We start from the raw sequence: 13,812 nt of genomic DNA on the forward strand, positions 1-13,812 counted from the left end.
TAGTCAGCACAGTTACCAGTGTGATTTGAAAATTCATTTCATCATTATCCAACAGCGATGTTATGCATTGCAAGCAGGTTTTTTTTTACATTGACAGTTTTTGAGCCATAACACTGGGTTTCTTCACTTAGCTCCCATTAGTTAATGATACTGAGTTTGTTAGCCTAGTGTACTTCATAATATACAGCATACTTTAATGTCAGCTATGACTTTTTTGTAGCTTGCAAGACAGCAAACAAATCTTGCTTATTTGTGTGCCTTTTATGTCCGATGGGAACCTATTCAGGTCATACACAGATGGAGAATGCAGATTTTGTTATTTTCTTAGTATTTTGCCCCACCCTAGATTGCCACCCCAAGAAAGTGGTTGGGTCCAACCTGGCCAAGTCTGGATACGCACCTAGACGGAGGGCTTTGTAGTTTCTCAGTAACACGATAAGCTGCATTAGAGGCTAATGAGGGAATGCATTGTTGCAAAACATGATAAACGGTTGTGCAATTATGCACATGCATAACACAAGCCAGAAACCTGCTGCTGTCACTAAGCTTCAGTCTTTGTTGCCTATTTTTAGAGACGGTATCCAGAAGCCAGCACAAAACGAAAGTATAATAATACTTATAAATAATTAAACAAAGGTGATTGAAATGAGAAAATGGTCACCCTGCAATGACTGGGTTTTCTGAGCAAAACTTGGAAATGAAAGAAAGAAATTCAATTCACCAGGTATGATTCTGTGCTAGTGACAGGAAGGTTGTGAGTTAAATTCCCCGGACTGTCAGACATGATGACGGCTTTGACCTATTAAGCCAATTAAAATGGCAAACCTCCAGATATGTTTCTAAGTGTCTTCCCTCGTGTTTAGACTTCATCCACTGGGGTATTATAAAGGTCATCATTGAGACGAGCCTGTCACCGTGCTCACAAACAGCAAGCTCCGATTATAGAAGGGTAGCGTGGACCTGCAATGATTTCTCCACAGAAGAGACAGCAATTAAAGCACCAACTTTATGGAAAGGGTAAAATGTGAGGAAAAGAAAAATCTGTTTTAGACAGTTGTGCGGTATAGATTTTTTTCTGCTTTTTAAAAAGAAAAATTGCGATAAATTATTTCTTTTTTTAGTCCTTTTTTCTCTTTTGGTCTTAAACTGAAAGAGCCATTTTTGACCAATTTCTTCCAAAATTTTTCAGTGCCATTCCTAATAAATATAGCTAACCGAAGTAAACTAACCTAAGTCGTATATGCATTGATAGATTTCATTTCACATTAATGAACTCAAAACATTCTCAATTTTCCTTGATTTAGATTTCAATCACGAGTATATGAGATTGGGGGAAGGGGGCGGGGCTTCAAGGTCGTGGTGGTTAATATTAGAGAGGTAAAAACACCGGTGCAGATAATTGCAGATTCATATGTCTATTGGTACATTTCCCATTTTTACTAGGGAGAAACATACTGCTCTGCTCTCTCGTACTAGTGTACGTAGTGTTAAAAGATGCGTAATGGTTGGCTGCTCAGGTAACACAGTATAATTTGAGTAAATGTCACTGGATATCGTGGAAGTGTAATGTCATGTAGGGTCGATTAAACCTTTATATTGCAGAAGTCTAGTGTTTGGGTTTTTTTTTAAACAATTCAATAATTGTCTTTTGTTTGATTTTGCATTTTTCTTTATATTAGCTATAATTTTTTTCTATTTTTACCATTTTTTGACCAAGTATGAGTATGATTACATGCTTTTTGATATTTGTCAATACCAATAGCAATACTGATACTGAGATGAGTAACCTACTTAAATCCATTTTATTAACCTCTGTTTATGTTCCTCGGTTAACATAGTGGTAATGAAAAGCACACGTGTGCTTGTTTCAGCTATAAGTAAGGAATATTTTGTTTTCATCATCGCCAATGATTAATGTGGCTGATCATCAAGAATAACATACTGGGTCTTTTTTTTTACAAGTACAGCTATGAGGAAATGAGCAGCAGTATCAGTATCAATGTATCACTAATCTATAATGAACAATATAAAATTGCCAGAACAAATAGTAGGCCATGTTTGCTCTTATTTTGCTCTCAGTCCCCAGGAGCTCAGTTGTTGCCTTTAACCACATACTGTTTCCTTGGGGTATAAATATGAGGTTGCACACATATATAACCTTCTTTATCGTTACCATGGAAGGGAAAAAAAAAAATATTTTCAACATGGCTGCTGTTATTCCATTCATACACAAATGAAAAATGAAAAAAGGGTCTCAAAGATACAGGAATTACATTTTTTGTTACAGTTACTGTTTACATTAGCTTTTAGAGCCATTTTATTGCGTAGTAACGCAGTTACTAGGCAGAAAAAATGTTTCGTATTTAAGTTGTCTAAGTAAAGCCCATATGCAGGCAGCGCAGCAAATGAGCTACTGCATGGATGAAATCTGCTTTTATATGCTTGCGCTTAAATAAATGACTTCTGTTTTTTTTTTTTTTGACGGAAGCAGGTGCAGCCTACGCAGTGTGTTTGCCAGATGGAGCTCCTCACTGATCAATTATTTACGAAATAACTGCGCAGTAATGGGTGCTTTCAGAGCCACACTTGAACAGAGGAGATAAAAGCAGGTGACAGGCTGTGTGATGGGGAAAAGAGAGAGAGAGAGAGAGAGAGATGGACAGATAGTGGAAATGAAAAGAAAATGAGCGTGAATGAGAGGACATTTTTTATCTCTGATATTGTACATATATCATTATGTAATGAAATAAAAATGTAATTATCTTCAGCTTATATCCAGAGGCAGTGGTGGCTGGTCGTGATGTTGAATGGGAAGGCTGAAACATTGTAATTTGTGTATATGGTATATTCAGTATATACTGTTAAGTTAAAAATGATGTTGGGGAAACTACGCAGACACACAGGAACACTCACACATTCACTGAATATCACAGGCAGTTGAATTTGTGCTTTATACATTTCCACAAACAACAACAAAAAAAGCATTTTATGTTATTTTCGTGTCTCCATCAGATAACAAGCTACACAAAACGTGTGGTTTAGTCAGGGTTTTTTTGTGTGTTATTGGACAACATGTGCGTAATCTAATTATTTCTACTTTCTCCTTCAAGCCATTTTGAAAAAATGGATAATCAAGTATGTAGTCTGTCTTGATAACATACACAACACCTGCTATTGTATTCACAAGTGCCTTCTCAATCCTTGCTGATTACGATGTACAGTTACTGCTGCATTGAATTCTTCCTGAGACCATCTTCATCTTGGTGGTTCTTTAGGATTTGGATTTTAGGATTTAGTCATTTTGGCTGGAGTAATCTATATATATTGTGACTCTAAAGTGGCATGTAGGAAGGATCCTTGAAATGATAAAAAGAGAAAAGGGACTCCGGTAGACACAGACAGCTTGAGACCGTCAAGACCTTCCTTCTTTGGTTTGCTGGTAATTAGTAAGTGCAAAGAGAGAGTGAAAGAACAGGATGGAAAGGTCAAAGGCAGGAATGCCATCGTTTAAGCTTCATAGCTTTTAAATGTGCAGACGGCTATAATCATCATACTTCTACTTCCTGCTAGACTCAGGGTAAATCTCTGACATGTGTGGCAGTCTGGGAAAAACCTCTGACATGGTGAAATTTTGACATTTTCTACTATATATAGTTCTGGAAACTACAGGCTTTCCTTAACTGAAAGATTTTCCAAGTATCTCAACCACCAGTAAAAAGTTATGTAAGAAATAAAACATGATGGTGTTATAGGAAACTAATCAACAATGGGGTGGTCTAATGCAGCTCGATGTAAAGCAGAAATACTGTCACCACTCTGAAGTTGATTATTTTCCCAATAACAGCACATCCTGACATGTTTTATTCCTCTTAAACCTCAATAATTTACCAACCATTACATTTTTTTCATTTTATAATGAACACATTGTAGTTTTTATCCAATTATAGTTATGTTAAATGTTATGCAAGGTGATTTAGTTCCCATTACCACTTATGTTATAGCAGCTATAAACAGTTGTTCCATCACCTTCCTCTCATTTTCTCTCATTTTTGTTAATAAGACAAAAAAACACAGCTTGTCATGTTACCAAGAAAGCATAAAGTGCAATTTTCGAAGACTTTCCTGTGGTGGAAAACCAACTGACCGTTCCAAAGCGCTGACTCTGGAGACACCTTCCATAAATGTTAAATAAACAAATCTTTATAGAAAGCTTTGTATCAATGATTATACGTTTTCTTTGTTAAACCAGATTCTTATTTTGGCCGTTTGCTGAATTTAGCCGCAGCCGCATCTGACAGGTTTTCACTACAAAAAATAGCATCTCATATCAACAGTCAACATATCTTAAATGTAGTTGAATTTATCTAATATTTCCTCATATAAGATTATAATAGACCAAATACATGACATATTTCTAGACATTTCTACTAATTTCAATTGTTCTAGTGGCAGATCATTTTTCTAAATTTATGCATTAATTTCTAGAAAGAAGCAAAATTATCCAACAACAGAGTAAGAAAATTTAAAGCATGAAATGAGTAAAATCATCTGAAAACAGGTTGAATAATAATATATTTGAGTTAGATACATATTAGATAAATTTAACCATATTAAAGACATTTTTACTTATATTTACTAAGATGTTCCCAGGCCTTCACACATGTTTCAACAACGCAAGGTTGCGTTTCATTTTACAAAATCAGATCATTTTTTTTTTCATGCTCTAATTTTTTTTTCACGCTCCGCAAATCAACTTCATTAAAAGTGCCCAGTGTTAAGAGAAATGTTTTCTCTGCTTCCAGTGGTGTACGTTTGCTGTAAGCTGCAGACATTCAGGAAGCTGATGGTGCAGTTCAAGAAGCAGCGGCTTCCCCAGGAGGAATACGTCTTTTTCTTCATTGATCTGTTCGGAGAGAGTGTGCAGAGACGTCCGGCTAAACCGTGGGCTCAAGGAGATGCAGACGATGACACTGCCAAGGAAGCCTTTAAAGTGAGTCAGCTTTTAATGTCTGATTTTGACCAAAGAAAATAACCAGACCACTACATCAGTGATTATTTCCCTATAACAGCACACACTGTCTTGGTTTATTTCTTTACATAATTTTCACTACAGTAGTCATGAACTACAGAAGTTTGTTTAAATTGCCTTAGGAACAGGAAGTTAAATAGAACGTTGCCACTATATAATACACGTAAATGTAAAAATTTGCCCTTTATTATTTATTAATTATAATTCTTAATGATTAAAATAAATGCCAGCCTTTGTTTAGCAATTAACAAGCTCCATGCTGATTCAAATTATAATAGGTTTCACCCCAGGGAACTGTATTACACATTCAGCAGTGTATACGCAGCCAAGACACTACGTGAACACTGCTGGGAGGCTTAGTCTTCTCATTGAAAATGTTAATAAAGTCATATTGAGCATGAGGATTTGCATTTGGTGACCTTTTCCAGTTGGGCATTTGGCAAACAGTTATCCAGTTACACTAACAAGGGAGATAGAATTTAATCTAAGCACACAGCTGAGGAATTGAGAGTTAAGCATTTTGATCAAAAGTTCAATCCTGGGGTAGTTAACAAATCAGAGCTCACAACTTTGCAGTAGGGGTGTAACACAATGCCTGTATCTGTATCTGTTTAGTGCTGCCAATATTCATATCTGTATTTGTACTCGGATGTAACTCGGATGAAACAGACGTAGTTGTGGCCTAAACTGGAAGTAGAGATTAAACTGTTTAATCCAGCTTGCACAGTTATTTTTTTTGACCTGCTTGATATATTTTTTAATGAATTTAATCTGTATTTCCCCAAATTTAAACCAACTAGTAGCCTAACCAACCAGTGTGACCCGGACCAGGCAGTTAGTAAGGACCACTGCACATTAACGAACATGGTCTTTGTTTGTCCCGTGAGCTTCAGACTTGAGCACTTCATACGCGTGCCCACATCACATGAAAGTAAAAACCTCTTCCTAGTGCAAGTTTCTTGTTGTATTCGGCAGGATCCCTATCCTGGTAAGATCTAGTCTCAAATACTGTAGATGTCCTTTGTAGAATGTTTTCTATTCATATCTATATTCGTTTCTATTATTTGTTTAGAGCACATCATCTCTTTAATCTGAATGATGTACTGTATACATGTTTGGTTACATCTCTTTTACTGAACCTCCAATCACTAGAACAGAGCAGTAGCCAGTACAATATTACTGCGTTTATGTCAATGTGAGATTTTAAAGAAAGATATTTTCTGCTTCTGCACGTTGATGAGTGTCAGCGATTAGCCAGGATTCATCTCCATTTTCAGTCTTATATCACATGGTCAAGTATCAGCGTTTTGTGGAATATAAAAACTTTCTCACCTTAAAAGGGCTTTTGGCTTTTGTATTTTTTAACACAGATCTTCTCTTATAAGGGCACGCTTCAGCTCCTTAGATTTTACTTTAGATTCTGCTTGTGTAAATTAAGCTGTAAGTGGTATGAAGCAGCCGAGGTCTTCACAGGCACGTCTGTGTGATGAGAGCCAGGAAGATTGTAACAGTGCTGGGTTCTGTCATTCGAGCTGGTCCACATTCTCTGAGGACAGCGACTGATGCTCCTCGCTTACGATCTAGTATTTTTAGGATTTAATTCAAACCCTATAAGATGGAGAACGATGCTGGTGTTAGAAAGGGAATGGAATACATGTATGCGTACTTCTGTGTGAGAAATGCAGGAAAAAGCAACCCACCTTTTTTTTTTTAATTATTTATTTACTGTAGACGTGTTTTGTTTGCCTCTGTTTTTTGTACAGTGACAGGGTTGGTGTCGGTGGCTGCTTGACATGCTCGGTGCTGAACAGAGACGTGTTTGTCTGAACTGATTGGGCTCAGCGCTGATGAATGACAAACGCAGCACTTTCACGAACAGGCTCTTTGATTAATACTGAAGGCGCTGACCGCATACACAGAACTGCATCTGACACCCAGACAACAGAGGGATAAGATATAAAAAGAAATAAAAGGAGTTTTCCATTTTTTACATTCTGTCTAGAGAGGGATCCTTGTGTGTTATTTGTCATGGTGTTAACGTTCAATTAGACATATCGCAAAAGAAAAAAAACTGGTGTCATTTTAATTATACCATTTTGATTATGTATTTAGCTGCACTAGGTCCTGCTACAGGAATATCATTTCTCTTTCTCTTTAGAAATTTTATGCATTTTTATCTAACAAAATGATTGAAAGTGTTTTGACTTTCAAGTTACAGTATATCATTAGGACAGTTTCCTTTGGTCTGTGTAAATACTATACAGAAATTATAGAAATAATGAATCGTTCTGCTAGGTGCATTGCTCACTGTATCATTATTTATAGGTCATTTATCCTCTACCAGCTTTTGAATGACTTGCTGATGTTGTGCTCAGTCTGAAGATATTAAAAATGATGCAAAAAAACAAGGCTTTAATGGAGGTCTGAAAGCTTTAGCTCTGTCTATTTTAATATCTAGACCGTCCAGTATTGGCTTTTAAAAATGGCACGGGGAGAAGCACTTTTAAAAACCACTGTAGATGTTTAAATATGCCCTTTACATCAACTTTACATTTGAAATCATATAAGAGTTATTTGTCATTTGATCAATGTGTTGAGCCACAAGAACATGAAGAAACAGGGTCACACAGACGAAAGATGCCATAATTTCATAATTTCATAATTTCAATTCTCTGTATGTGCTGAACATGTGGCAGAATTGACAATAAAGTTGACTTTGACTTTGACTTGACTGATGTATATAGACATTTTATCAAAAAATATTAGATAAAAAGATGTATTTCGTGAAGACTGTAGTCATTTTAGATATCAAAACTCCATAAGACAAAAAAATAATCACTAAATAGACACAACGCAACAGACTGCAACATATTTTCACAAGTTTAACATGTTCTTGTAAACTTATTGTACATGTTAAATTATAATTTTTTTTCAGGGCATAAACAAAGCAACGTTTTTTTTTTCTTTCTTTTTTTTCAATATACAGCCAAGAATAGGTACTTGGTTTACTTCAAACTTAATATGACCGGAGACATTTGATTGGTGAAACATCGAAGCGATGTAAGCCGTGACCTCTTCATAACTTCACCAAGATGTAATAGTGTGGCAGGCAATGGAGAATGAAATAAACAAAATAAAACAAGCGTAATAACTCTATTTTGTCTTACAAAAACATACACGTTTCTGTGAGAAGTAATCTTATGCTACGTTCACACTAACTAGCATCAAGTTACATGTCGCGTGTACATGTCTCTTGTAGGTGTGTAGCGAACGCTACTCTTGTCGCTTGTGGGCGTGCACTGTCCATTATGCTTGAGTTACTATAAGAAACAATAGTAGCTATATATATATAACTCTTACAGCTAACTAAGCTTTGATTGATTTACATGATACGTGCTAGGTTTTGTTGGCAGATTAGCAAAACAAGATACTAGAGCCACTAACGATCTGTGCTACTTCCTTTCAGGCTTTATTTTTCTTCCTAATTTCTCTAGACACATTTAGTGAGAGGTTGTGTATGAAATAATAAGATGAAACCATCTTAGAAAACAAAATTTAAATTTAAATTTTACACATTTGCCCTGAGGAATCATTTGAGGAATCATGTGGTTTTGCTGCTGTACCACGTCATACCCAATTTGCATAGAATTGAGAATATATGAATTCATGTCACTTGTTGCACTATGGCTTTGCCGCTTTCTAGTGTGAATGTAGCTTTAGTACGAATGTAACAAAAATTTTAGTAAATATAACCATTTGTTGCAATATATATCTATAATATTGAAAATACCTGTGATCTCAAACAGAATACATTCATCTCTGCGGTTTCATCTGTTTATGATACATTTTACCTTGTTTTTTTTTTCTCAGAGTGTGAAGATTTTGACCTACAGAGAGCCCCAGAACACAGAATACAAAAACTTTGTGTCCAAGTTGAAGACAGATGCCAAGAAAATGTTCAACTTCAGCATGGATGACTCACTGGTAAGAATGGAAAGGTTGAAGTGAAAAGTTAATTACATAGAAACAAGAGAAAGGTTTGGAACTCAGAAGGTACCTGTGTTGATGGCGAACAGCTGCTCGGTGTTTTGTGACTTCCTTTAATGAAAAAAAAAAAAAAATCAGGAAATCTTTGTTGGTCAGTTACAGCTACATTGCCAGTTCCACTGGAATATTCCATACTGTGTAAATAATCCCAACGGGAATTCGTTTAAAGAGGAAAAAGAAAAGATAAAGAGGTGACAGATCAGGTAATCTCTCTTTAGCCAGTGATTCAAATTAAAGTATCCCTTAACTTATTCCTTAAAAATATGATTTTAAATATTTTTAAAATTTTATATATATATATATATATATATATATATATATATATATATATATATATATATATATATATATATATATATATATATATATAAGATTTTATATATACTCTGGGAATCTGATTATATTGACTGGTTTTGGTCCAAATGTGTTAACACAAATATCAAAAGATATATTTTTCCCTTAGGAAAGAGATATTTTCTGTACTTAATTAAGTGTTAAGTTATTCCAAAAAATCAACTTCATAGCAACGTGGTCACTTTTTAGCTGCAGAATCTGCATTCGAAGCTAGCTAGCTAACTATTAATAAACAAAATTATGTCTGTTATGTGGCTGTTGTGTCAGTGTACTTTTACAGGCTTGAAAAATATGACGGTGTAAATCCAAACTGAATACTGAATCTTCCTTGTGTCTGTTTGTGACAAATCCAAGCTCGTTTGCTAGCATTTGACTAGCTGGCTAGCTATTAGGGATGACAGGGAAATTAGCCAAAGTGCATACATGTTTTGTATAGATCTTGGCATTTTTAATAAGGGTAAAGTTGTTGAGAGCTTCCTGGGATATTCTGAGTAGATTATTAAGCATTTAAGTCATATTTAAAATCTCTACATAGTTTATTTTAATGGTTTCAGAGGTACTTTTCTTTTATGGATTATATTTTGTGGCAAGGTATTGCTTCAGCCTGACGAAGCCAGTGTTTGTGTGTTTGTGCCGGGTAACTTACCTTTTACATAAATGTAGGAAGGAACTATATTTACTGAAGGAAAGTGAGTCAGCTCAGCGACAGCTTTCAGCTGGAGCTCCTGCGCAAGTGCTTCCTGAAAAAGGCATCGGTCCAACAGTCAAAAGCTTATTTTTGCGATAAATCGTACACTGATAATGTTTCAAACAGCATGTTGCGCCATGTGCTTTTAGGAGAGGCTTTTACAGCATGTACTTTCTGAAACCATCATTGTGTAAGGAGTGGAGCTTGTTTTTTTTTTTTTGTGGAGACTCTTTAATGGAAGGTTTTAGTGCTTGTAGAGTAACTGAGTACAGTGAGTACAGCAAAAGGACAAAAAAACTTAGTTACCTTACTTTCTCATGCATTCAATTTAAAGCCAGAACAAAAACCTGTTAATGATTTTTCATGCTTCTAAAATACAACTAATCATTTAAACATGATGAAAAAATTTACAGGCTTTCCTATGAGTCAGTTTCATAACTTATTTGTTAAATTCAGAAATTATACACAGATCATGAGAATAACATGGACTTCAACTGTGAAATGGACTTGAGCCTTTTTTTAGTATCTTGATGTCTAAAATTTTATACCATGAGGAAGGTTTTGGAAGAATTTGGCAGACATTCCCAGAATGCACTCTGTGCCTTAAGGGAGTTCATTTCAGTCATGAGACTTTGTGACATAAACTAGTACATTTGTAAATAATTGGTATTACACCACAGTGCTGTTGAATCCCTGATTCTGAAGGTGTTGATTCATTTTCTATAACAGCATGACGCAGACATTAGTGTAGCTGCGAGGCGAATCACAGGTTTATATTAACACGCTTGTTCTAATATGTTATTGTTTCTATAGTAACAACGTAGACAGGGACTTGTGTGGCGAACGTTCCACATAAACAAATTTAAAAAAATGAAATTTAGAAATCTCGTTTTTGAGATTTCTGTGAGGAGATGTTTAAATAACGTTTTGGAAGGAGTCTCCAGTGTCAGTGCTTTGTAACAGTCAAATTGCTGTGGTATAAGAGGAATAAACACTTTGGGACATCCTGTTATAGGAAAATGGTCAACTTCAGGGTGGTAATAATAACTCTGCTTTGCATGGGGCCGCATCACACCACCCTGTTGTTGATTGTTTTCCTTTAACAGCACATCACTAGATGTTTTCTTCCTTACTTAAAGAACTACCTACCAAAGTGCCCCATTTTGTATATATGAGCTAAGAGCAGGATTTTTGTAGAGATTTTTTTTTTTATCTGCATTAATGGAGTCATTAATGGACATGAAGGTAATCAGTGGAAAGGTCTGGTGAACACTGGCTGGTGATCATCATCCTTTATAAAGATAAACAAATTATAACTCTACCGTATCATTGTTTTAAATCATTTTCATTTGATATTGAGAGAATGTCACATCTCTCCTTTTTCTGGTGTGTCTTCTGAGCATTCTGTGTTAACCTAAACTCTGTGACATTAAACATCAGACCAGACCTGAGGGCTTTTGGCCACTCGCTCCACTCGACACACCTCCGCAGGGAACACAATGGCTCTCTGTTTTCCGAGATCTGAAGCTGTTCGGGAGGCAGTGTGGAGAAATGTGCTGGCATTACTTTAATCAGGCTCCAGTGTGCTGCTGGCGGTGTGTGTTCCCTCAGCAGAACAGTTTAACATGCTAAAATATGCTCAGGGAAAGCTTTTTTACAAGCACCGAAACAGAACAACAGAGGGAATGAATGTGTTTGTCTCAATTTCACATCATGAAAACTGGCCTACCATTCGTAGTTTATGATACTGTCACCATCTTTGTGTCAAAATATGGCATGTACTTTCATGGTTTATTGTACATTATTATTTCTTTTTTCATTACACAGATTGCACTACAAAAATATAAATACCTAATTAAAAATACAAGAACAAAATTCAATCAAAATATACAAATTCATATGACCCTTCCTCAGGTATATTTAATTGTCAAAAAAAATAAATGTTTGTGTCCATTCAGTATCGAGCTATATTACTGTATACAGTATAAGGAATGATCAATACATGCCTATTAGACATATTCTTCTCTAAAAGCATGAAATAACAAAATCACTCACACATTGTTAATCCATTGAAATATTTATCTGCTAAAAGGATAATGTGCTAATGAGAGGAATTTATATTGTCCCTGGCCAAAAGCAATAATGGAAATCCCAATGGAGTGCTTTGGTAACAGTGCCTCAAACACACACTTTCCAATTACTTCTGTCTCTACTTATGAATTTAATTATTAGACACAAGTACGTATTTACTGAACCTATTCTAAAATCGAATGTCTTTGAGTGTCAGTCCAAATTTCATTAATTCAGTGTGTATCCCAAACATGAGTGTTTAATATACTGGTTGTATTACACTTACGTCTTAATTTATTATGACAGAAACGTCTTTGGGATTTACTGCGTCACAGAAGAGCTGATAAAACAGAATTATTTAGCAGTTCGTTAATAGATAGGTGATTGTTTAAGTAAGGAATAAAACATAATGGGCAGTACGGTGATCGAAAAATATTCAATGACATCATGGTCTGATGTAGGCCAACACAAAAAGTTGATTATTGATAGTATTTCTCAAAATGTTTTATTTCTCTTACACCACAGCAATTTGCCAATGCAAATGGTTTTTTCTATTATTTAAAGAACAGCACATCATACTTGTTATCTATCTTTATCTTTTAGTGTTGTGGAATGTCCACGAAACTGTACACTTTCCTGTTTCTCAAAAGTTACAGCTTTATCTTTGACTGTTACAAAGTGCTGACACTGGAGACTCCTTCCAAAAATGGTAAATAAATGTTAAATCTCCTCAAAGTGCAATACACCATATCAACAATTATGTGTTTTTAATCTGTTTATCTAGAGCATGCACCAAGTCAAGATGCTGTGTGAGTTACTATAGAAATGATAACAATAGAATGAGTGCCTTAGTATAAGCCTGTGATTTGCCTTGCTTCTGTGATTCGACCAATCAGAATTAAGCATTCAACAGTACTTTGGTACAAATAAGCACATAAATCAATACGAGATAAATATGACCTCAAGTTTCATAATCAGAATATTTACTGCATTGCATTCCATCATTTGAGTGTAAATCACCTTGCCACATGCAGTTTAAACACTTCATGCAGTACATTATGGGTAATGTACTCTGTCCCTTTCCCACAGAGTATAACACCGTGTAAATACCAGAAAGTGGCAGCCAATGGGAAGTCTTGTTAAAACAGATTCTAAGACATTTCTGAAAATGCTGGACTATTCCTGTACCAGCACCTTGTTATGAAAACTAGCATTTGGGACACAAGCCTGCTTTTATTAGACAGAATTAGTGTATAATCTTAATCCTCTGTGGAATGCTGTTTTCCATAGCCGGTGCCTCTTAATTCATATTTGACAGACATGCTTTCTTATCACGAGGATTTGCTGAGGCAGCGTTCTGCTGTTGTTTATTATTAATAAGACAGAATCAAATGGCGGATGTTGAATTAGCCTAGAGTGGCTCCTGTGCGAGCGGCGAGCGTGGGAGTCTGGAGCTGTAGCAACCATTACAGGAAACAAGGGAGTAAGGGCGGGAATGAGAGACAGCTGAGAAAAGAAATGCAGGTAATGAAGTGACAGGAAGTGTTGGTAAGCAGGCGTGAATCCTGCATGAGGGACACTTCATTAATGTCGCAGTCATTTTAACAAATCAAGGGCAATTACA

General features: G+C 35.7%; 1 protein-coding gene across 1 annotated transcript in view; it reads left to right on the top strand.

Annotated features, from left to right (window-relative positions):
- npr1a (natriuretic peptide receptor 1a) overlaps positions 1-13,812 on the top strand; it is a 95,512-nt gene that overhangs the window by 27,081 nt on the left and 54,619 nt on the right. Inside the window, exons 3-4 of the mRNA XM_053231266.1 lie at positions 4,803-4,990; positions 8,900-9,013. Of these exons, the coding sequence (XP_053087241.1) occupies positions 4,803-4,990; positions 8,900-9,013 (302 nt within the window). The remainder of the gene's footprint in view (positions 1-4,802; positions 4,991-8,899; positions 9,014-13,812) is intronic.

Source organism: Pangasianodon hypophthalmus, chromosome 29 (genome assembly GCF_027358585.1).
Source record: "Pangasianodon hypophthalmus isolate fPanHyp1 chromosome 29, fPanHyp1.pri, whole genome shotgun sequence".
NCBI lineage: Eukaryota > Metazoa > Chordata > Actinopteri > Siluriformes > Pangasiidae > Pangasianodon > Pangasianodon hypophthalmus.